The sequence below is a fragment of the Oncorhynchus nerka genome, linkage group LG14 (genome assembly GCF_034236695.1).
Source record: "Oncorhynchus nerka isolate Pitt River linkage group LG14, Oner_Uvic_2.0, whole genome shotgun sequence".
Taxonomy (NCBI): Eukaryota; Metazoa; Chordata; class Actinopteri; order Salmoniformes; family Salmonidae; genus Oncorhynchus; species Oncorhynchus nerka.
The window spans coordinates 19185144-19210652 of NC_088409.1; the positions used below are offsets into that span (position 1 = coordinate 19185144).

Genomic DNA, 25509 nt, shown 5'->3' on the forward strand with positions numbered 1-25509 from the left:
TAATGGATTTACTAATGGAGGAAGTTATTTTTGGTTTCGGTCAGGGACGGGGCTTTCATTTGGTTGAAGCAATCGGGCCTGGGTAGGACCTGAACGTCACAGCATAGGTAGGGCTCGGGCTTAAAATTCATGCCCATGCAGGGCTCTACAGGGAAGTCAATATGGCAGCCGCTGGCTTCAAAGCCTCTGATTGGCCAATACATAGCATCAGAAATCCAGGGTTTATACAGTGCATTCAATAAGATTTCAGATCCCTTGAAATTTTCCACATTTTGTTACGTTACAACCTTATTCTACAATTATTATTTTTTTATCCCTCAATCTACACACAATACCCCATAATGACAAAGCAAAAACAGGTTTTTAGAAATAAAATAACTGAAATCACATTTTACTTAAGTATTCAGACCCTTTACTCTGTACTTTGTTAAAGCGCTTTTGGCATTGATTATAGCCTCAAGTCTTCTTGGGTATGACACTGCATATCCTGTCAAGCTCTATTTTCAGGTCTCTCCAGAGATGTTCGATCGGGTTCAAATCAGGGCTCTGGGTGGGCCACTCAAGGACATTCAGAGACTTCTCCCGAAGCCACTCCTGCATTGTCTTGGCTGTGTGCTTAGGGTCGTTGTCCTGTTGGAAGGTGAACCGTCACCCCAGTTCAAGGTCCAGAGCGCTTTGGAGCAGGTTTTCATCAAAGATCTCTTTCCTTCGATCCCGACTAGTCACCCAGTCCCTGCTGCTGAAAAACATCCCCACGGCATGATGCTGCCACTCATGCTTGACCGTAGGGGATGGTTCCAGGTTTCTTCCAGACGTGACACTTGGCATTCAGGCCAAAGAGTTCAATCTTGGTTTCATCAGACCAGAGAATCTTGTTTATCTTTGTCCTTTAGTTGTCTTTTGGCAAACTCCAAGCAGACTGTGATGCCTTTCACTGAGGAGTGGCTTCTGTCTGGCCACTCTACGATAAAGGCCTGATTGGTGGAGTGCTGCAGACATGGGAGAACCTTCCAGAAGGACAACCATCTCCACAGAGGAACTCTGGAGCTCTGTCAGGGTGACCATCGGGTTCTTGGTCACCTCCTTGACCAAGGCCCCCCCCCCGATTGCTCAGTTTTGGCCGGACAGCCAGCTCTAGGAAGAGTCTTGGTTCCAAACTCCTTCCATTTAAGAATGATGGAGGCCACTGTGTTCTTGGACCTTCAATGCTGCAGAAATTATTTGGTAAACTTCCCAAGATCTGTGTCTCGACACAATCCTGTCTCGGAGCTCTATAGACAATTTCTTCCACCTCATGGCTTGGTTTTTGCTCTGACATGCACTGCCAACTGTGAGACCTTCTATAGACAGGTGTTTGCCTTTCCAAATCATGTCCAATCAATTGAATTTACCACAGGTGGCCTCCAATCAAGTTGTAGAAACATTTCAAAGATGAATTTCTAAAAACATGTTTTCGCTTGGTCATTATGGGGTATTGTGTGTAGATTGAGGTAAATAATGAATTGAACGTGACAAGTGGAAAAAGTCAAAGGGTCAGATATACAATGCATTCTGAAAGTATTCAATGTCATTTGAAGTAACACATGCTGGATACTGAACACAGTGACTGGTTTCCGCTCCTTGGGGGACTGATGGGTATGAGAACAGTGTATTAAGAGGATGATATTATAATAAGAGGTGACATCATGGATCCAGATTGGACCCTAGCTGAGTGATCTGAGCGTATGGTGTGATCTGAATTAAGTTGTGCCCCTGTTTGTCCTGCTCTCAGCATGCTTGCCACTGTAGTTGTGGTTCCTGGGGCGGGGGTGCCAGGAGGCCTGCAGTAAGTCCTCTCTCCTGTCAATCACTGGCCCTGGCCAATCAGTGCTGTTGTGTTGATCCATGAGACTGTTGTTCCGTGACGTGACTGTACATAACATGTTACCTGCCAGTGCCGTGTGTGTGACCGTAGTGTTGTGACTGTGTTGATCTGTCTGTAGTGGTCCGACCGTGGTTCAGAGAATCTGATGTTTTCATTATCTTTTTTTGTGCAGCAGTACGGCTGTCAGCAGAACAGCAACCACACATATTCTATGTGATTTATTATTTATTGGGTGTCCTGTTTGAGGTCATCGCTTCTGACGGAAGCATCCATAGTACAGTGTAAGTGGGTAGTGTCCATGGTGTAGGGGTAGTGGGTAGCGTCCACGGTGTAGGGGTAGTGGGTAGCGTCCACGGTGTAGGGGTAGTGGGTAGCGTCCACGGTGTAGGGGTAGTGGGTAGTGTCCATGGTGTAGGGGTAGTGGGTAGTGTCCACGGTGTAGGGGTAGTGGGTAGTGTCCACGGTGTAGGGGTAGTGGGTAGTGTCCACGGTGTAGGGGTAGTGGGTAGTGTCCACGGTGTATGGGTAGTGGGTAGTGTCCACGGTGTAGGGGTAGTGGGTAGTGTCCACGGTGTAGGGGTAGTGGGTAGTGTCCACGGTGTAGGGGTAGTGGGTAGTGTCCACGGTGTAGGGGTAGTGGGTAGTGTCCACGGTGTAGTGGGTAGTGTCCACGGTGTAGGGGTAGTGGGTAGTGTCCACGGTGTAGGGGTAGTGTCCACGGTGTAGGGGTAGTGGGTAGTGTGTAGGGGTAGTGGGTAGGGTCCACGGGGTAGCGGGTAGGGGTAGCGGGTAGCGTCCACGAGGTAGTGGGTAGGGTCCATAATGTAGAAGATAAGGTACCCCGTCTCCTTGCCTGGTACATGTGATTGTAGGTGTACACGCGCTGGTTCTTTTTGGGGGGGGTAGTTCAACCCTCAAACTACCCATCTATACACACATTCTCAGTAACTGACCATGTTACCAAAACACACCTTATATTTTCCACAGTTTATAACAGTTGAGAATTTTGTAGAAATTTGGCAAACACATAATGTAGGGTTGGTACACGAGGTAGTGGGTAGGGTCCATAATGTAGAAGATAAGGTACCCCGTCTCCTTGCCTGGTACATGTGATTGTAGGTGTACACGCGCTGGTTCTTTTTGGGGAGGCCTTAAATAACAGTTGAGAATTTTGTAGAAATTTGGCAAACACATAATGTAGGGTTGGTACGGCCTTAAATCTTGGAAAAGTCTTGGAATTTTACAACGTTTTCCAGTCCTGGAAAAGTTTAGAAAATGGTCAGATCTGAAAAGAATACTTTTTCCCCCGTGTATTTGATTTGGGCACATATTCTTTACCAATCACATCAAAATCAACTTCAGTGCATCTGTGTGTCATCACCTGCATGTGTACCAGTGGGCCATTGCTCAAGGAGAGGCCTATAAAATATGATAGAGAACAGAGTAGGTAGCCAATTCAAATCTTGTATCCTGGCTAGTTCTCTCTCTCCCTCTAGTTAACTGTTCAGTGTTTCCTCTATGCGTTCCCCCTATATGATCTTTGATATATTGAATGAGCTAATTATTGGACAAAGCCAGAGCAACATTTCCACCACGCATGTTTTACATCCAGGGAGGTCAACCGTTCTCCAGGAGAGCTAATGAGTGTAGGCTTTTATTCCATTATTTTAGTCCTCTAACAAAACATTTTAGAAATGAGTTGCTCAACCGGACCTTGATAAACTGACTGCAACGTGTTTGAACAGGGCTGTATTAAAAGCCTGCACACCCATCAGCTCTCCAGACTGAGGGTTGACCACATGTGTTTATACAGTTGCCTAACAGGGATTCTACTTTGTGGGGGGTTAAGTGCCTTTCACAACGACAGGAGATGGTAGACTACATGGGATCAGCCTCCAGCCTCCAAGTGTTGATACCACATTTCTGCCAAAAAATATATACTTCTATTTAAACACCCAGTTGTTGTCATGGGAATTTAGTTTAAAGTCCTGAAATTCAATCTGTCTAAATGTCTATGAACCCTGCATGGCCAATACAATTCAACTTCAGGAACATCCAAGCATGTATACTTCCTGTTTAACCCTGTGACCTTCAACCTCCCAGGTGGACATGAACTTCATGAAGAAGATCCCACCTGGGGCGGAGGCGTCCAACGTGCTGGTGGGAGAGGTGGAATTCCTGGAGCGACCAATCATAGCATTCATCAGGCTGTCCCCCGCCGTGCTGCTCACTGGTCTCACTGAGGTGCCCGTACCCACCAGGTAAGTGTGTACACACACTTATCTGAATCGCATGACAGGCATTTAGTTAGTTTGACTGTGAAGGAGTTATTGCAATAGACAACCATTTTTGAAAAACATATTGTGTGTTGAGGGGGACGTGCGGTGGTGTGTGCTTGGATGGACTCTGATTCTATCCTGCTCTCCTATTGGTCAGGTTCCTGTTCCTGCTGCTGGGTCCGTTTGGGAAGGGTCCTCAGTACCACGAGATCGGCCGCTCCATCGCCACGCTGATGACAGACGAGGTGAGGAGCACTACAACACAGCTCTGGATTGGTCCAATTTCAACCTTGGCCAATCACCAATTGGTCCCATGCTGTGGCGTCAGAAGCAGCAACATGTCGTTTGAGAGACTGCTGTTGTCGTCCTGTGCCAGGTCTTCCATGATGTAGCGTACAAGGCCAAAGACCGGAACGATCTGCTGTCGGGGATAGATGAGTTTCTGGACCAGGTGACCGTCCTACCCCCAGGAGAGTGGGACCCTACGATACGAATCGAGCCCCCCAAGAGTGTCCCATCTCAGGTGAGGGATCTGGACCAAGATGTTGGTTGGCTGCTATTGAACGTGTGAGACATGCTGATGGGTAATATTGTAAGAGAACCGCTGTGGACACGGTGTGTGTACAGTACGGATGGTTAGAATGTTGAGGGCTGTGCAGTAACCTGGCCTGTGGGGGGCTTTTCTCTCTACACAGGACAAGAGGAAGATGCCCTCATTGCCCAACGGCTCTGCCCATAATGAGTCCTTCAAGGAAGACCAGCACCAAGCAGGACCAGAGCTACAGAGGACAGGGAGGTGGGTCTCTCTCACACAAACACACACAATGGGTTTTCTTTAAGTCCCTTTTGATGAAAAGGAGCTGCCAGACTGAGTGGTCACCTTGGCAGCTCATTATAAAAGCATTATAAACATGAAGAGAGCTGTTCACTAGAGGTCTGGAAAGTCTTTCATGAGTCTGATGTAGAAGCTGAAGAGGTCTACTGCAGCCTTTCATCTAGCAGCACTTCACCAGTACCTCACAACCCCCCACACACCGTCTACACGGTACCCCACACTCACCGTCTACACACCGCTACCCCACACACACACACACCGTCTACACACCGCTACCCCACACACACACACACCGTCTACACACCGCTACCCCACACACCGTCTACACACCGCTACCCCACACACACACCGTCTACACTCCGCTACCCCACACACACACAGTCTACACACCGCTACCCCACACACACACAGTCTACACACCGGTACCCCACACACACAGTCTACACACCGGTACCCCACACACACACACAGTCTACACACCGGTACCCCACACACACACACCGTCTACACACCGGTACCCCACACACACACACCGTCTACACACCGGTACCCCACACACACACCGTCTACACACCGGTACCCCACACACACCGTCTACACACCGCTACCACACACACACACCGTCTACACACCATTCACTCTCCAATAATACTGAAACCACACCATAGTGTATTTCTAGTTCATGAGAAAGACCAAAAATATACTAGATTTCTTTCTTACTTTTACTAGTCTTCAATTGTAGGTTATTTCATGGTAACTACTAAGTATAGTTGTATATTATTGAGCAGCAGTTACTGTGTAATGTTGAGTAATGACATTCTGCTCAGTGAAGAAGTTAGTTAATAACTATGGCATTAAGGGTGACATCACTTTAAAGAGTCTATGCAGGCTTTAGACATGCTGTTCTTGACCCCTCTCTGAAACATGACCTGAAGTGGCCTGTACAGGAGGTGTGTCTGTGTGACAATTATTTATGTCCCCTCAGCTGGCACGGTTTCCATTGCTGGCTATATTCCAACTGCCTACTACATTTAGTCTGTCCAGTTTTTTGAGTTGGCTCTGATTTAGAGTTGTCCCCAATACTAAAGGTGCAGAGATGATATCACATCTCTCTAGCAATTAAACTATTATTAAAACTCCCTCACTGGCTTCCCTGCTCTCTGATGTCCTCCCTCCTTCCCTCCCTCCCTCTCTCTCCTCTGTCAGGATCTTTGGGGGCCTGGTGATGGATGTAAGGAGGAAAGCTCCGTTCCTGTGGAGCGATATTAGGGATGCTCTGAGCCTGCAGTGCCTGGCCTCTGTGCTGTTCCTCTACTGCGCCTGCATGTCCCCTGTCATCACTTTCGGAGGCCTGCTGGGCGAGGCCACCAAGGGAAACATCGTGAGTGATGTCACCAGAAACTAATGGGAGATATTGTATTTGTCTACAGTTATTGATGACTTTGTGATAAAAATGTTTAATTGCTCACCGTCTTTGCCTAATCTCCCCTCACTCTCACTCACCCAGAGTGCGATCGAGTCGTTGTTCGGGGCGTCTCTGACGGGCGTGGCCTTCTCCATGTTTGCGGGCCAGCCACTCACCATCCTGGGCAGCACCGGACCAGTCCTGGTCTTTGAGAAGATCCTCTTCAAGTTCTGCAGGTGAGTGTGCAGGCTACTGCTGTAGCAGTGTCCCAACTGTCTCAAACACCTCCTCAGGGTTCGTATTGTCATGAAAGTCCTGGAATTTTATTTAACATTTATTTAACCTCCTCGTGCCTTTTTGCACACAATGTATATAGACTCCCCTTTTTTTTCTACTGTGTTATTGACTTGTTAATTGTTTACTCCATGTGTAACTCTGTGTTGTCTGTTCACACTGCTATGCTTTATCTTGGCCAGGTCGCAGTTGCAAATGAGAACTTGTTCTCAACTAGCCAACCTGGTTAAATAAAGGTGAAATAAATAAAAATTAAAAAACTAGGTAAGTAAGTTAAGAACAAATTCTTATTTACATTGATGACCTACCCCTGGCCAAACCCTAACCCGGACGACGCTGGGCCAATTGGGCACCGGCCTGTGGGATTCCCAATAACGTCCGGTTGTGATACAGCATGGAATCGAACCAGGTTCTGTAGTGACGCCTCTACCACTGAGATGCAGTGCCTTGGACTGCTACGCCACTCAGGAGCCTAATAAAAGTTGGAAAAGTTTTAGAAAATGATAAATTCCCAAAACGTTTTCGAAATGTCATGGAAATTCATTTAATAATTTCTGTTAATGTAATTTTTTAGGCACCGTTAAAATATTTGATCAATAAAATAAAAATCTACATATCAGCCAGGATCGGAATGACACTAGCGTATCGGTGTTTGCGAGCATCATCTGCGTAGTGCTATAGACTAGTGGGCCGTTGCTCAAGAAGAGCGAGACAGTCGGGACATTACAGCAGCAGGTAGGCCTAGCCTACTAAATATGATAGAACAAATGAACTAGGTAGCTAATGCAAAACATGTCTTTTATCCTCTAGTTAACTGTTTAGCTATTATTAGCATGTATGAATTATCTCCCCAAAAACTTTCCACCGATACTCGTGATTAAGGCCATACAAAGTTGATTTAACTTTTTTGAACAATTCATAATTCATTTAAACGATTCCAGTTTGGCTAAATAAATGATTCACTTTGCTATTGTATTAGTTGGGATTCGGTTCAATCGTGGTGAATTGGATCGTGTGAATCAAAGTAATTATTTGTGAATAGTGAATATTAATTTTAGGGAAAAAATTCTATGTAGCCTTTTTTTTCCCTGTTGATTTGGGCATCCAATGTATGAGACATTACAACTCAATAGATACCAGTCAGCCTGCAAAGTAAACACTTCTAAGATAAATATGACTGAACAGTTGAATAAAATATTTGTAGCCTACCATAGCCTTTTGATATATTGAATTAACGATTTCAAAAGGCATAACATTTATTTGGTGGTAATGTTGCAATGTTTTATTTAAGGGAGGTCAACCATCCTCCAGGATAGCTAATGAGAGTGCAGGCTTTTATTACAGTCCCCCTCTAACAAACCATTAGAAATGAGATGCTCCATCGGACCTTGATAAACTGGCTCGGATGTGTTTGAGCAGGGCTTGATCAAAAGCCTGCACTACCAGTAGCTCGCTTGTCCTAAGGGTTGACTACATGTTTTATACAGTTTCCTAATAGGTATTCTAAACTCAGCAAAAAAATTAACGTCCTCTAACTGTTAACTGGGTTTATTTTCAGCAAACTTAACGTGTAAATATTTGTATGAACATAACAAGATTTAACAACTGAGACATAAACTGAACAAGTTCCACAGACATGGAATAATGTCCACCATGAATGGGGGGGGGGGGGGAAGAATCAAAACTAACAGTCAGTATCTGCTGCATTAAGTACTGCAGTGAATCTCCTCATGAGCTGCGCCAGATTTGCCCGTTTTTGCTGTGAGATGTTACCCCACTCTTCCACCAAGGCACCTGCAAGTTCCCAGACTTTTCTGGGGGGGAATGGCCCTAGCCCTCACCCTCCGATCCAACAGGTCCCAGACGTGCTCAATGGGATTGAGATCCGGGCTCTTCGCTGGCCATGGCAGAACACTGACATTCCTGTCTTGCAGGAAATCACGCACAGAACGAGCAGTATAGCTGGTGGCATTGTCATGCTGGAGGGTCATGTCAGGATGAGCCTGCAGGAAGGGTACCACATGAGGGAGGAGGATGTCTTTCCTGTAACGCAGATTGCCTGCAATGACAACCGGCTCAGTCTGATGATGCTGTTACACACCGCCCCAGAACATGACTGCCCTTCCACCTCCAAATCACCAAGTCCTCGGTGTAACGCTATTCCTTCGACGATAAACGCCAATTCGACCATCACCCCTGGTGAGACAAAACCGCGACTCGTCATATGAAGAGCACTTTTTGCCAGTCCTGTCTGGTCCAGGGACGGTGGGTTTGTACCCATAGGTGCCATTGTTGCCGGTGAGGTCTGTTGAGGACCTGCCTAACAACAGGCCTACAAGCCCTCAGTCCAGCTTCTCTCAGCCTATTGCAGACAGTCTGAGCACTGATTGAGGGATTGTACGTTCCTGGTGTAACTCGGGCAGTTGTTGTTGCCATCCTGCACCTGTCCCGCAGGTGTGATGTTCGGAAATACCGATCCTGTGCAGGTGTTGTGGTCTGCCACTGCGAGGACGATCAGCTGTCTGTCCTGTCCTGTAGCGCTGTCTTAGGTGTCTCACAGTACGGACATTGCAATTTATTTCCCTGGCCACATCTGCAGTCCTCATGCCTCCTTGCAGCATGCTTAAGGAACATTCACACAGATCTTTCTTTTGGTGATTTTCAGAGTCAGTAGAAAGGCCTCTTTCGTGTCCTAAGTTTTCATAACTGTGACATTAATTGCCTATTGTCTGTAAGCTGTTAGTGTCTTAACGACCGTTCCACAGGTGCATGTTCGTTAATTGTTTATGGTTCATTGATCAAGCATGCGAAACAGGGTTTAAACCCTTTACAATGAAGATATGTGAAGTTATTTGGATTTCTACGAATTATCTTTGAAAGACCCGGTCCTGAAAAGGGGACGTGTCTTTTTTTGCTAAGTTAAGGCCTTGCTTAACTACAGGAGATGGTACATTTTTTATTTATTTTTTTATTTCACCTTTATTTAACCAGGTAGGCTAGTTGAGAACAAGTTCTCATTTGCAACTGCGACCTGGCCAAGATAAAGCATAGCAGTGTGAACAGACAACACAGAGTTACACATGGAGTAAACAATTAACAAGTCAATAACACAGTAGGAAAAAAAGGGGGGTGGGTCTATATCTGTCAGATCTGGAAATGGTGTTACTATAGCGCCATCTGCTGGTAAAGAGAAGACTGACACCTACACTCAACTGAAACAGAAGTGACCATCGTCTGTAATCAATTTGTGGTGTGTTATGGTATTAGCCCCAAGTACTCAATGAGAAAAGATCATGCCAGGGGTTAAGATAAATTATCTACTGGACAATAACTGATCTTCCCACTGGAGGTAAGAGGTATAAGCTAAAATCCCAGTCTAATATGCAGAATATTTTATTTTTTAATATATTTTTTAACGTTATTTTACCAGGTAAGTTGACTGAGAACACGTTCTCATTTACAGCAACGACCTGTGGAATAGTTACAGGGGAGAGGAGGGGGCTGAAGGAGCCAATTGTAAGCTGGGGATGATTAGGTGGTCATGATGGTAACGCCACACAACAGATGATGCTTTCTCACCTTTCAGTGCCTGCAGCTCTTTCTCCATGGATTCCATTCTCTCTTTCATAGCTAGAAACATGGAGAATACACAGCACTTTCACTGTAGTAACATCTATCTTTATACACAGCCCCACTCTCTCTTCCACTGCACATACACAGTGGCAATTCAGGCTTACACACACACACACACACACACACACACACAACCTAAATTGTCACAGCATAATGTTTTCCAGGTCCATCTTACCGAGCACGCTGGCTATTAGGTCAGACTTGGCCTTCAGCTCTGCCACAGTGTCCATGATCTGTCTGAACATGGGGGGGATTTCCTGGTCCCCCCAGGTGGGCTGAGCTGTGACCAACAGAGACAGGCAGGCCAGGGCCAGCAGTGGAAGGCTGCAGGGTGCCATTATCGCTCGCCTCTGTGTGTGTGATCAACAGGGTCGCAGAGAGAAGAGGAAGAATGTAACACGGCTCACACTCTCCTTAGCTCTTATAGAGACAGACACCCACTCTCTGTCATACATACACCCACACACACAGAGATGTTGCAAGCAAACAGGGATTCCCGGAGTCATTGCTTTTTCTAAACCTAGTTCTTCAATAAGGTAAATAGTGTATCTCCCATCCCCCCCCCAGTCTGGAAATCCAGACCTTGTGTACCTGGTCAGGGTCCAACAGGTGACCTGATCTAGTATTGCTTTTCAGGATGAGGGTTGTTGCTTATTCAGTTTTAGGATTCCTACTTCTGTAAGTTTGAAATGATTTCTCATTTTGTGACATATCGGGGTTGCATAGGACCAATGCCAGTACTTTAAGTTGTCCATATACATTTAGTATTGTGTGTGTGTTGTCTCCCTAACCCTCTGTCCCCATCTCCCCTTGTCCAGTGACTACGACCTGTCCTACCTGTCCTTGAGGACCAGCATCGGCCTGTGGACGGCCTTCCTGTGCCTCGTCCTGGTTGCCACGGACGCCAGCTCCCTGGTCTGTTACATCACCCGCTTCACGGAGGAAGCCTTCGCAGCGCTCATCTGCATCATCTTCATCTACGAGGCCCTGGAGAAGCTGGTTCACTTGGGGGAACTCTACCCCATCAACATGAACAACAAGCTGGACAACCTCACCTTCTACATGTAAGAACGCTGAGCTACGACCTTCTACATGTAAGAACGCTAAGCTACGACCTTCTACGTGTTAGAACGCTGAGCTACGACCTACGTGTTAGAACGCTGAGCTACGACCTTCTACTTGTAAGAACGCTAAGCTACGACCTTCTACGTGTTAGAACGCTAAGCTACGACCTTCTACGTGTTAGAGCGCTGAGCTACGACCTTCTACGTGTTAGAGCGCTGAGCTACGACCTTCTACGTGTTAGAACGCTGAGCTACGACCTTCTACGTGTTAGAACGCGGAGCTACGACCTTCTACGTGTTAGAACGCTGAGCTACGACCTTCTACGTGTTAGAACGCTGAGCTACGACCTTCTACATAGTTTAAAGGAAGTGTACTCTGCACATCCAAATTACCTCAGGTGTTTTGGTTAGGTCAGTTGTAGTAGGTGTTTTGGTTAGGTCAGTTGTAGTGGGCGTTTTGGTTAGGTCAGTTGTAGTGGGCGTTTTGGTTAGGTCAGTTGTAGTGGGCGTTTTGGTTAGGTCAGTTGTAGTGGGCGTTTTGGTTAGGTCAGTTGTAGTGGGCGTTTTGGTTAGGTCAGTTGTAGTGGGCGTTTTGGTTAGGTCAGTTGTAGTAGGTGAACGGTGTCGGTTAATGTTTAGTCTCTGTCTCAGATGTCAATGTTCTCCGCCGGTTAACGCCACGCCTGAGATCCAGCAGGTCTGGAACCACAGCGGGGTCACACCAGAATCCATATCTTGGACCCAACTGGATGTCAATGTAAGTTGTGTGTGTTTTTATGCGTGTCTGCTTGCATGTGTGTGCTTATGGGGCGTCCATGGTACCTTCTTATTGTTGTAATCTGTCTCGTACTGGTTTTCCATTTCAATAGTAAAATGACATTGATTTCATGCATGGACATGAAGTTGATTTTGACAACCCTCAACTGTCCTTCCCCCGGTCTGTGTTGTAGGAGTGTTCTAGGCTGCGTGGGGAGTTTATTGGGCCAGCTTGTGGCCACCATGGTCCCTACATCCCTGACGTCCTCTTCTGGTCCGTCATCCTCTTCTTCACTACCTTCTTCCTCTCCTCCTTCCTCAAGCAGTTCAAGACCAAGCTCTACTTTCCCACCAAGGTTTGGCATTAGAGTAGGAGTGATGTGTCTGTCAGGGTTATGTACTAGTGAGTTTAGGTCCTACCACTCTGCTCTCTCCCTTGGTTTGATCCTCTATACGTGAACCTTTACCTCTTTTCTTTTCAGCTGTGCACTCCTTCTCACTCTCTGTCCTTCTGTGTTCCAGGTACGGTCGACCATCAGTGACTTCGCGGTCTTCCTGACCATCATGATCATGGTCCTGGTGGACTACCTGGTGGGCATTCCCTCCCCCAAACTGAATGTGCCTGACCGCTTTCAGGTATGGATTGGTTTCAAACAGTTAACTCTGAATTTCGTTTAGTTTGGGCCTTTAAATTGTTTAACATTTTTTTTAAAGTCTAAATGATTATATCCGAATACATTATTATTATTGTTATTGTGTTGAGTGACACGAAATACAATGGACATTATGCGAGAATTGTAAAAATCTGTTTGACTCAATGTCAATAATGTGGTCATCAAAATACATATTAAATCATTTGGAAACATTAACGTGGCAATCACAATACTGAATGTGACATTGCGGGGTATAGTGCCATGCTAAGGATGTTCAAAGACCTTTTTGTGAAACCCGCGACATCGGTGTGTTCATATTTGCTCTTGGCGGAAGGTATTCCTCAACCGATCAGAGTACGATCGATGTGACATTGGAAAGTCCTGAGGTTGTTTCATGGTCATCAGACGTCTTTTCACTGAAATATCAGGTGAAACGTTTTTCCCTCACTTCTGTCATTCAGGTGTTTTCAGAGAAACAAAAAAAAAACACAGCCAGTTACAAAGTAGAGCTTCATAGCTACGTTCATGGGTTGTCAGGGATTGGTCCAAATGCCCGTTTCGCCACCCCCACTTCCATGATGGGTGCTAGCTGTGTGGGAGTGGCTGACACAGTTCGCTGAGGTAATAACCCAGGTGAGAGGCAGCGTTGCTCTGCAGTGGCTGACACAGTTCGCTGAGGTAATAACCCAGGTGAGAGGCAGCGTTGCTCTGCAGTGGCTGACACAGTTCGCTGAGGTAATAACCCAGGTGAGAGGCAGCGTTGCTCTGCAGTGGCTGACACAGTTCGCTGAGGTAATAACCCAGGTGAGAGGCAGCGTTGCTCTGCAGTGGCTGACACAGTTCGCTGAGGTAATAACCCAGGTGAGAGGCAGCGTTGCTCTGCAGTGGCTGTAATGTGCCAGCGGGGAATTTTGTGATGGATGGTTTTTATTCTTTCAAGTATAAACTACCAGAATTCAGTGGCAACAGCCTTACAATCAATTAGAAACAGGCTTAGTTCACTGTTATTTAGCTATGACTAGGCTAATAATTTGCTGCAGTTCATCCTCTCATCACCAAAGTAACTGAACATCAAAAATAACATGACTATTTAACCTAACTCCATTGTAGGCCTACCTTTTTTAAAAGTAAGCTATGTTATTACGCTAGTAGCCTTCTGTGTTACAGTTCAGTGTGTGTGATAAAGTACTGTCAAAAGTTATCATTTCATAAATGTTTTCAAATTGTTACTAAGTTTTGCATAAAGCATTAAAATGTGTTAATAATATGACCACCTTACCTGAAAACATTTTGGATAATTTGCTTAATACAGCATTTTAATTGAATCGATTTGACTTGTATTTGAATCATCTCAGTGTTCTCCATCAGTCCTGAAAGTTCCTTAACAGTAGCTAGGTTTCCATCCAATTAGCCACATAAAACCAATCTGCGTATTTTCCCAGCAGTGGTATTTTCACCAAACAGCGTGTGATGACGTAGTGCACACAAACTGATCTTTTTCGTGTACTGAATAAAAAAATCTAAAGTTCAATTTATTTCCATCGCATTGTCAACTCTACAAAAACTGTTGCGTAAAATAGCAAATGTGCTTACTCTGGTCTTGGCACCTGCGCTCCAGCTAACAGCTCTGATACAGTTGGGGAAGGCGATGTGGGGAGGCTAGTCTACATTTATAGATTCTGTAGAAGAACTAGTTTTTATTTGCAAGCGGCAGTCAAGGATTGACCATCATGTCGGCAGAATAAGACCCTCTATTTATTGGAAAGGAGCATAAAGGTCATCACTGAAGTTCATCAGAATGTATTTCATCTGTAGCCTAATAAACTGCATGTTTTCCTGAGTTGTAGTGGGAGGATAACACACCATCTCATCGAGACTCCCAAGTTTACTTTGATATGATGGTTATTATATCAATATTTGTGTATAAAGGCATTTCCACCACCATTACTTGCATAATTAATTTTAGACACAAAATGATCCCACCATGTCAAACGAACAGATTATCTGTCAGCATTTATAAAATTGTACTGAAGCGTCCTGTTTCCATGGCAGCTGTCATGGTAATTATTTTCAGACGTACTCTTTACTCGCATAAAACCTGTGGATGGAAATGTGGTTAATTTGACAAGCCTGAGACATTGAACAAAACGTGTTGAATCTAAGAATCCAGACAGGTGGTTTGTTGCCATTATTGACTAGGGATTAACATCGACCTGGCCAACATTTTTTACCTTTTCCGATAACTTGAAAATAAGATCTCAGCAATGGTCAGTCCTATCCTCATGAAATAGTGTTCTGTATAACGTTTCATTTAGTCCCCTAACACCCTACTATGATACTGTACATCAGATTGACAACAGAATCTCTCAGGTATGTGCCAAGTTCACTAAACTAGAACAGGCAGGAGGAGCCTGTGTCTTTGTGCTGATCTGGGTCAGAGTAGTTTGTTTAATGTATTTGTGTTGGGACTCGAACAAACCTTGACACTCTGAATAGATAAAGAATGTCCTATATAGATAAGATAACGAACCATGTCCTGATTATCAATGGATTTGATTGAATGAGATCAGGGTATGGAAAATATGAACTCATTTATTTAGTCAACTTCCAGTTATAAAGAGAGAAACCTGGATAGCACTGCCCTATTTTAGAGTATTATCAACCTACTATTTGAAACACTGGTTTACTGTGTGTTGTGACCTACTGGTTTACTGTGTGTGTTGTGACCTACTGGTTTACTGTGTGTGTTGTGACCTACTGGTTTACTGTGTGTGTTGTGACCTACTGGTTTACTGTATATGTTGTGACCTACTGGTTCACTGTATGTGTTGTGACCTACTGGTTTACTGTGTGTGTTGTGACCTACTGGTTCACTGTATATGTTGTGACCTACTGGTTCACTGTATATGTTGTGACCTACTGGTTTACTGTGTGTGTTGTGACCTACTGGTTTACTGTGTGTGTTGTGACCTACTGGTTTACTGTGTGTGTTGTGACCTACTGGTTTACTGTGTGTGTTGTGACGTTCTGGTTTACTGTGGGTGTTGTGACCTACTGGTTTACTGTGGGTGTTGTGACCTACTGGTTTACTGTGGGTGTTGTGACGTTCTGGTTTACTGTGTGTGTTGTGACCTACTGGTTTACTGTATGTGTTGTGATGTTCTGGTTTACTGTGTGTGTTGTGACGTTCTGGTTTACTGTGTGTGTTGTGACCTACTGGTTTACTGTATATGTTGTGACCTACTGGTTCACTGTATATGTTGTGACCTACTGGTTTACTGTGTGTGTTGTGACGTTCTGGTTCACTGTGTGTGTTGTGACGTTCTGGTTCACTGTGTGTGTTGTGACCTACTGGTTTACTGTGTGTGTTGTGACCTACTGGTTTACTGTGTGTGTTGTGACGTTCTGGTTTACTGTGGGTGTTGTAACCTACTGGTTTACTGTGGGTGTTGTGACCTACTGGTTTACTGTGGGTGTTGTGACCTACTGGTTTACTGTGGGTGTTGTGACGTTCTGGTTTACTGTGTGTGTTGTGACCTACTGGTTTACTGTGTGTGTTGTGACGTTCTGGTTTACTGTGTGTGTTGTGACGTTCTGGTTTACTGTGTGTGTTGTGACCTACTGGTTTACTGTGTGTGTTGTGACCTACTGGTTTACTGTGTGTGTTGTGACGTTCTGGTTTACTGTGTGTGTTGTGACGTTCTGGTTTACTGTGTGTGTTGTGACCTACTGGTTTACTGTGTGTGTTGTGACCTACTGGTTTACTGTGTGTGTTGTGACCTACTGGTTTACTGTATGTGTTGTGACATTCTGGTTTACTGTGTGTGTTGTGACCTACTGGTTTACCTACTGGTTTACTGTGTGTGTTGTGACGTTCTGGTTTACTGTGTGTGTTGTGACCTACTGGTTTACTGTGTGTGTTGTGACCTACTGGTTTACTGTGTGTGTTGTGACCTACTGGTTTACTGTGTGTGTTGTGACCTACTGGTTTACGTTCTGGTTTACTGTGTGTGTTGTGACTGGTTTACTGGTTTACTGTGTGTGTTGTGACCTACTGGTTTACTGTGTGTGTTGTGACCTACTGGTTTACTGTGTGTGTTGTGACCTACTGGTTTACTGTGTGTGTTGTGACCTACTGGTTTACTGTGTGTGTTGTGACCTACTGGTTTACTGTGTGTGTTGTGACCTACTGGTTTACTGTGTGTGTTGTGACATTCTGGTTTACTGTGTGTGTTGTGACCTACTGGTTTACTGTGTGTGTTGTGACCTACTGGTTTACTGTGTGTGTTGTGACCTACTGGTTTACTGTGTGTGTTGTGACCTACTGGTTTACTGTGTGTGTTGTGACATTCTGGTTTACTGTGTGTGTTGTGACATTCTGGTTTACTGTGTGTGTTGTGACATTCTGGTTTACTGTGTGTGTTGTGACCTACTGGTTTACTGTGTGTGTTGTGACCTACTGGTTTACTGTGTGTGTTGTGACCTACTGGTTTACTGTGTGTGTTGTGACCTACTGGTTTACTGTGTGTGTTGTGACCTACTGGTTTACTGTGTGTGTTGTGACATTCTGGTTTACTGTGTGTGTTGTGACATTCTGGTTTACTGTGTGTGTTGTGACATTCTGGTTTACTGTGTGTGTTGTGACCTACTGGTTTACTGTGTGTGTTGTGACCTACTGGTTTACTGTGTGTGTTGTGACCTACTGGTTTACTGTGTGTGTTGTGACCTACTGGTTTACTGTGTGTGTTGTGACCTACTGGTTTACTGTGTGTGTTGTGACCTACTGGTTTACTGTGTGTGTTGTGACGTTCTGGTTTACTGTGTGTGTTGTGACCTACTGGTTTACTGTGTGTGTTGTGACGTTCTGGTTTACTGTGTGTGTTGTGACGTTCTGGTTTACTGTGTGTGTTGTGACGTTCTGGTTTACTGTGTGTGTTGTGACGTTCTGGTTTACTGTGTGTGTTGTGACCTACTGGTTTACTGTGTGTGTTGTGACCTACTGGTTTACTGTGTGTGTTGTGACTAGAGGTCGACCGATTATTGGAGGACCAAAAAAGCCGCTACCGATTAATCGGACGGTTTTAAATAAACAAATAAAAATAATATTTTTTTTTTTAAACAATGTATTTGTAATGATGACAATTACAACAATACTGAATTAACACTTATTTTAACTTAATATAATACATCAATAAAATCAATTTAGCCTCAAGTAGATAATGAAACATGTTCAATTTGGTTTAAATGATGCAAGAAAAAAGTGTTGGAGAAGAAAGTAAAAGTGCAATATGTGCTATGTAAGAAAGCTGATATTTCAGTTCCTTGCTCAGAACATGAGAACATATGAAAGCTGGTGGTTCCTTTTAACATGAGTCTTCAACATTCCCAGGTAAGACGTTTTAGGTTGTAGTTATTATAGGACTATTTCCCTCTATACCATTTGTATTTCATTAACCTTTGACTATTGGATGTTCTTATAGGCACTATAGTATTGCCAGTGTAACAGTATAGCTTCCGTCCCTCTCCTCGCTCTTCCCTGGGCTCGAACCAGCAACACAACGACAACAGCCACCACATCGAAGCAGCGTTACCCATGCAGAGCAACACAGGACACGCTAGATAATATCTAGTAATATCATCAACCATGTGTAGTTGAGTAGTGATTATGATTTGTTTTTTTTTAAGAAAAGTTTAATGCTAGCTAGCAACTTACCTTGGCTTACTGCATTTGCGTAACAGGCAGTCTCCTTGTGGAGTGCAACGAGATAGAGGCAGGTCGTTATTGCGTTGGACTAGTTAACTGTAAGGTTGCAAGATTGGATCCCCGGGGCCGACAAGGTGAATCTGTCTTTCTGCCCCTGAACGGGGCAGTTAACCCACCGTTCCTAGGCCGTTATTGAAAATAAGAATGTGTTGTTAACTGACTTGCCTAGTTAAATAAAGGTGTAAAAAAAAAAAAATCAGATTGTTATGAACTTGAAATCGGCCCCAATTAATCGGCCATTCCGATTAATCGGTCGACCTCTAGTTGTGACCTTCTGGTTTACTGTGTGTATTGTGACGTTCTTTCCTGACCGTGCCTGCTCCTCTAGCCCACGTCTGAGAACCGTGGCTGGCTGATCTCCCCGCTGGGGACCAACCCCTGGTGGACCATGCTGGCTGCAGCCATCCCTGCCCTGCTCTGCACCATCCTCATCTTCATGGACCAGCAGATCACCGCCGTTATCATCAACAGGAAGGAGCACAAACTCAAGGTGAGAGACAGACTGGAAGACTGATATCTAGAGAGAGAGGCTGTGACTTGGAGGAAGACAGGCTGATATATATATAGAGAGGCTGTGACATGGAGGAAGACAGGCTGATATATATATAGAGAGGCTGTGACATGGAGGAAGACAGGCTGATATATATACAGAGAGGTTGTGACTTGGAGGAAGACAGGCTGATTTTTCGACAGAGAGCGGTTGTGACTTGGAGGAAGACAGGCTGATATATATATAGAGAGAGAGGTTGTGACTTGGAGGAAGACAGGCTGATATATATATATATATAGAGAGAGAGGTTGTGACTTGGAGGAAGACAGGCTGATATATATATATATAGAGAGAGAGGTTGTGACATGGAGGAAGACAGGCTGATATATATATATATATACTTGGAGGAAGACAGGCTGAGAGGTTGTGACATGGAGGAAGACAGGCTGATATATATATATGGAGGAAGACAGAGAGGTTGTGACTTGGAGGAAGACAGGCTGATATATATATATATATACAGAGGTTGTGACTTGGAGGAAGACAGGCTGATATATATACAGAGAGGTTGTGACATGAGGTTGTGACATGGAGGAAGACAGGCTGATATATATATACAGAGAGGTTGTGACTTGGAGGAAGACAGGCTGATATATATATAGAGAGGTTGTGACTTGGAGAAGAAGGCTGACAGGTTGTGACTTGGAGGAAGACAGGCTGATATATATATATATAGAGAGGTTGTGATATTTGAGGAAGACAGGCTGATATATATATATAGAGAGGTTGTGACTTGGAGGAAGACAGGCTGATATATATATATAGAGAGGTTGTGACTTGGAGGAAGACAGGCTGATATATATATAGAGAGGTTGTGACTTGGAGGAAGACAGGCTGATATATATATATAGAGAGGTTGTGACTTGGAGGAAGACAGGCTGATATATATATAGAGAGGTTGTGACTTGGAGGAAGACAGGCTGATATATATATAGAGAGGTTGTGACATGGAGGAAGACAGGCTGATATATATATATATAGAGAGGTTGTGACTTGGAGGAAGACAGGCTGATATATATATATATAGAGAGGTTGTGACTTGGAGGAAGACAGGCTGATATATATATATAGAGAGGTTGTGACTTGGAGGAAGACAGGCTGATATATATATATAGGTTGTGACTTGGAGGAAGACAGGCTGATATATATATATAGAGAGGTTGTGACTTGGAGGAAGACAGGCTGATGACTTAGAGAGGTTGTGACTTGGAGGAAGACAGGCTGATATATATATATAGAGAGGTTGTGACTTGGAGGAAGACAGGCTGATATATATAGAGAGAGAGGTTGTGACTTGGAGGAAGACAGGCTGATATATATATATAGAGAGGTTGTGACTTGGAGGAAGACAGGCTGATATATATATAGAGAGGTTGTGACTTGGAGGAAGACAGGCTGATATATATATATATATAGAGAGAGGCTGTGACATGGAGGAAGACAGGCTGATATATATATATATATATAGAGAGAGGTTGTGACTTGGAGGAAGACAGGCTGATATATATAGAGAGGTTGTGACATGGAGGAAGACAGGCTGTTGTGACATGGAGGAAGACAGGCTGATATATATAGAGGAGGTTGTGACTTGGAGGAAGACAGGCTGATTTTTCGACAGAGAGCGGTTGTGACTTGGAGGAAGACAGGCTGATATATATATAGAGAGGTTGTGACTTGGAGGAAGACAGGCTGATATATATAGAGAGGTTGTGACTTGGAGGAATATATATATATAGAGAGGTTGTGACTTGGAGGAAGACAGGCTGATATATATATACAGAGAGGTTGTGACTTGGAGGAAGACAGGCTGATATATATATACAGAGAGGTGTGACTTGACTTGGAGGAAGACAGGCTGATATATATATAGAGAGGTTGTGACTTGGAGGAAGACAGGCTGATATATATATATAGAGAGGTTGTGACTTGGAGGAAGACAGGCTGATATATATACAGAGAGGTTGTGACTTGGAGGAAGACAGGCTGATATATATATATATAGAGGTTGTGACTTGGAGGAAGACAGGCTGATATATATACAGAGAGGTTGTGACTTGGAGGAAGACAGGCTGATATATATACAGAGAGGTTGTGACTTGGAGGAAGACAGGCTGATATATATACAGAGAGGTTGTGACTTGGAGGAAGACAGGCTGATATATATATATAGAGAGAAGAGGCTGTGACATGGAGGAAGACAGGCTGATATATATATATACAGAGAGGTTGTGACTTGGAGGAAGACAGGCTGATATATATATATATAGAGAGGTTGTGACTTGGAGGAAGACAGGCTGATATATATACAGAGAGGTTGTGACTTGGAGGAAGACAGGCTGATTTTTCGACAGAGAGAGGTTGTGACTTGGAGGAAGACAGGCTGATATATATAGAGAGGTTGTGACTTGGAGGAAGACAGGCTGATATATATATAGAGAGGTTGTGACTTGGAGGAAGACAGGCTGATATATATATAGAGAGGTTGTGACTTGGAGGAAGACAGGCTGATATATATATACAGAGAGGTTGTGACTTGGAGGAAGACAGGCTGATATATATATATACAGAGAGGTTGTGACTTGGAGGAAGACAGGCTGATATATATACAGAGAGGTTGTGACTTGGAGGAAGACAGGCTGATATATATAGAGAGGTTGTGACTTGGAGGAAGACAGGCTGATATATATATATAGAGAGGTTGTGACTTGGAGGAAGACAGGCTGATATATATATACAGAGAGGTTGTGACTTGGAGGAAGACAGGCTGATATATATACAGAGAGGTTGTGACTTGGAGGAAGACAGGCTGATATATATACAGAGAGGTTGTGACTTGGAGGAAGACATGATATATATATATATATAGAGAGGTTGTGACTTGGAGGAAGACAGGCTGATATATATGATATAGAGAGGTTGTGACTTGGAGGAAGACAGGCTGATATATATATAGAGAGGTTGTGACTTGGAGGAAGACAGGCTGACTTGGAGGAAGACATATATATATAGAGAGGTTGTGACTTGGAGGAAGACAGGCTGATATATATATAGGTTGTGACTTGGAGGAAGAGGAGGTTGTGACTTGGAGGAAGACAGGCTGATATATATATAGAGAGGTTGTGACTTGGAGGAAGACAGGCTGATATATATATAGAGAGGTTGTGACTTGGAGGAAGACAGGCTGATATATATATATATATAGAGAGGTTGTGACTTGGAGGAAGACAGGCTGATATATATATATATATAGAGAGGTTGTGACTTGGAGGAAGACAGGCTGATATATATACAGAGAGGTTGTGACTTGGAGGAAGACAGGCTGATATATATATATACAGAGAGGTTGTGACTTGGAGGAAGACAGGCTGATATATATATATACAGAGAGGTTGTGACTTGGAGGAAGACAGGCTGATATATATATATAGAGAGGTTGTGACTTGGAGGAAGACAGGCTGATATATATATACAGAGAGGTTGTGACTTGGAGGAAGACAGGCTGATATATATACAGAGAGGTTGTGACTTGGAGGAAGACAGGCTGATATATATATACAGAGAGGTTGTGACTTGGAGGAAGACAGGCTGATATATATATAGAGAGGTTGTGACTTGGAGGAAGACAGGCTGATATATATATAGAGAGGTTGTGACTTGGAGGAAGACAGGCTGATATATATACAGAGAGGTTGTGACTTGGAGGAAGACAGGCTGATATATATATATATAGAGAGGTTGTGACATGGAGGAAGACAGGCTGACAGAGAGGTTGTGACATGGAGGAAGACAGGCTGATATATATATACAGAGAGGCTGTGACATGGAGGAAGACAGGCTGATATATATATAGAGGTTGTGACTTGGAGGAAGACAGGCTGATATATATATAGAGAGGTTGTGACTTGGAGGAAGACAGGCTGTGACATGGAGGAAGACAGGCTGATATATATATAGAGAGGTTGTGACTTGGAGGAAGACAGGCTGATATATATATATACAGAGAGGTTGTGACTTGGAGGAAGACAGGCTGATATATATATAGAGAGGTTGTGACTTGGAGGAAGACAGGCTGATATATATATAGAGAGGTTGTGACTTGGAGGAAGACAGGCTGATATATATATATAGAGAGGTTGTGACTTGGAGGAAGACAGGCTGATATATATATAGAGAGAGAGCGGTTGTGACTTGGAGGAAGACAGGCTGATATATATAGAGGTTGTGACTTACAGGAAGACAGGCTGATCTCTATAGCGAGAGAGGTTGTGACATGGAGGAAGACAGGCTGATATATATACAGAGAGGTTGTGACAGAGGAAGACAGGCTGATATATATACAGAGAGGTTGTGACATAGAGGACAGGCTGATATATATAGAGAGAGAAAGGTTGTGATATAGAGGAAGACAGGCTGATATATATAGAGAGAGGTTGTGACATAGAGGAAGACAGGCTGATATATATATAGAGAGAGAGGTTGTGATATAGAGGAAGACAGGCTGATATATAGAGAGAGAGAGGTTGTGACAAAGTAGAAAAGTGGCACTTGCATGTTGTGTAGCAATACTAGATCAGGTCACTACATGAACCCTGACCAGGTACACAAGTTCTGGATTTCCAGACTAAGGGAGACATCTATTTACCTTACATAACTATAGAACAACTGCAATAGGTTTATACAAATCTATGATTTACTTGCAACGTGTGCGTGTGCCTTTCCAGAGAGTTGGAGGTACTAGTATCAAGGACATCTCTGTTCTGTTGTATCCTGGTTGGCCTCTCATCTGACTCTCACCCCCTCACTGGTTGGCCTCTCATCTGACTCTCACCCCTTCCCTGGTTGGCCTCTCATCTGACTCTCACCCCTTCCCTGGTTGGCCTCTCTCCTGACTGACTCTCACCCCTTCCCTGGTTGGCCTCTCATCTGACTCTCACCCCTTCCCTAGTTGGCCTCTCTCCTGACTGACTCCCACCCCTTCCCTGGTTGGCCTCTCTCCTGACTGACTCTCACCCCTTCCCTGGTTGGCCTCTCTCCTGACTGACTCTCACCCCTTCCCTGGTTGGCCTCTCTCCTGACTGACTCTCACCCCTTCCCTGGTTGGCCTCTCTCCTGACTGACTCTCACCCCTTCCCTGGTTGGCCTCTCATCTGACTCTCACCCCTTCCCTGGTTGGCCTCTCTCCTGACTGACTCTCACCCCTTCCCTGGTTGGCCTCTCATCTGACTCTCACCCCTTCTCTGGTGGCCTCTCTCCTGACTGACTCCCACCCCTTCCCTGGTTGGCCTCTCTCCTGACTGACTCCCACCCCTTCCCTGGTTGGCCTCTCTCCTGACTGACTCTCACCCCTTCCCTGGTTGGCCTCTCTCCTGACTGACTCTCACCCCTTCCCTGGTTGGCCTCTCTCCTGACTGACTCTCACCCCTTCCCTGGTTGGCCTCTCTCCTGACTGACTCTCACCCCTTCCCTGGTTGGCCTCTCATCTGACTCTCACCCCTTCCCTGGTTGGCCTCTCTCCTGACTGTCCCCCCCCATCATCAGAAAGGCTGTGGCTACCACCTGGATCTTCTGGTGGTGTCTGTGATGCTGGGGGTGTGCTCCATCATGGGCCTGCCCTGGTTGGCCTCTCTCCTGACTGACTGTCTCCCCCCCCCCCCATCAGAAAGGCTGTGGCTACCACCTGGATCTTCTGGTGGTGTCTGTGATGCTGGGGGTGTGCTCCATCATGGGCCTGCCCTGGTTTGTAGCGGCCACTGTGCTCTCCATCTCCCACGTCAACAGTCTGAAGCTGGAGTCAGAGTGCTCGGCCCCCGGGGAACAGCCCAAGTTCCTGGGGATCAGAGAGCAGAGGTTCACCAGCTTCATGATCTTCATCCTCATGGGCTGCTCTGTCTTCATGACCTCGGTGCTCAAGGTGAGATGAGACTCTGTTAGACTGGAATGATGTTCCAAATCAAGAAGAGACGCTCTTATAGGATTGCAGGCTGGTTTCTTGATCAGATCCTCATCATCCTTTCACTGTTTTGGAACATTTCTTTTTGATACCAGAGTGATGAGGAAGGGGAAGTATTATTTGGCACACCCCAGTGGTTTGTGGGTAAAGAAATTAGAAAAGGGTGAGGACTATGATTAAATGACTAAAAAGTACCTTCTGTCCCCTGTGTTGTCTTTCTAGTTCATCCCTATGCCAGTCCTCTACGGGGTGTTTCTCTACATGGGTGTGTCCTCACTCAAAGGCATCCAGGTCAGTCTGTGTGGTGTGTTATGTCATGTGGTCAGTGCGGTAGGTTTACACTGCAGTGTTGCTCCCCCCCACACTTGCACAATGGTACATTTGAACCACAGGAGGTTGGTGGCACCTAATTAAAGATATAAGAATTTGTTCTTAACTGACTTGCCTAGTTAAATAAAGGGT

The 25509-nt window shown here is 44.7% G+C and overlaps 1 protein-coding gene across 3 annotated transcripts in view; it reads left to right on the plus strand.

Moving 5' to 3' along the window:
* The window catches only part of LOC115119385 (sodium bicarbonate cotransporter 3-like), a 72332-nt gene that overhangs the window by 41467 nt on the left and 5356 nt on the right, over nucleotides 1-25509 (plus strand). For 2 of the 3 annotated variants that reach the window (XR_010465730.1, XR_010465731.1), the window contains exons 8-20: nucleotides 3968-4125; nucleotides 4301-4388; nucleotides 4520-4666; nucleotides 4839-4939; nucleotides 6185-6359; nucleotides 6486-6619; nucleotides 11129-11374; nucleotides 12026-12131; nucleotides 12325-12486; nucleotides 12653-12766; nucleotides 18876-19037; nucleotides 24636-25008; nucleotides 25270-25338. Coding sequence is in view for 1 of the 3 variants with exons in the window: in XM_065027681.1 (XP_064883753.1) it covers nucleotides 3968-4125; nucleotides 4301-4388; nucleotides 4520-4666; nucleotides 4839-4939; nucleotides 6185-6359; nucleotides 6486-6619; nucleotides 11129-11374; nucleotides 12026-12131; nucleotides 12325-12486; nucleotides 12653-12766; nucleotides 18876-19037; nucleotides 24757-25008; nucleotides 25270-25338 (1914 nt within the window). In the remaining 2 variants the exon portion in view is untranslated. The remainder of the gene's footprint in view (nucleotides 1-3967; nucleotides 4126-4300; nucleotides 4389-4519; nucleotides 4667-4838; nucleotides 4940-6184; nucleotides 6360-6485; nucleotides 6620-11128; nucleotides 11375-12025; nucleotides 12132-12324; nucleotides 12487-12652; nucleotides 12767-18875; nucleotides 19038-24635; nucleotides 25009-25269; nucleotides 25339-25509) is intronic. The other variant, XM_065027681.1, reaches the window with a different exon arrangement.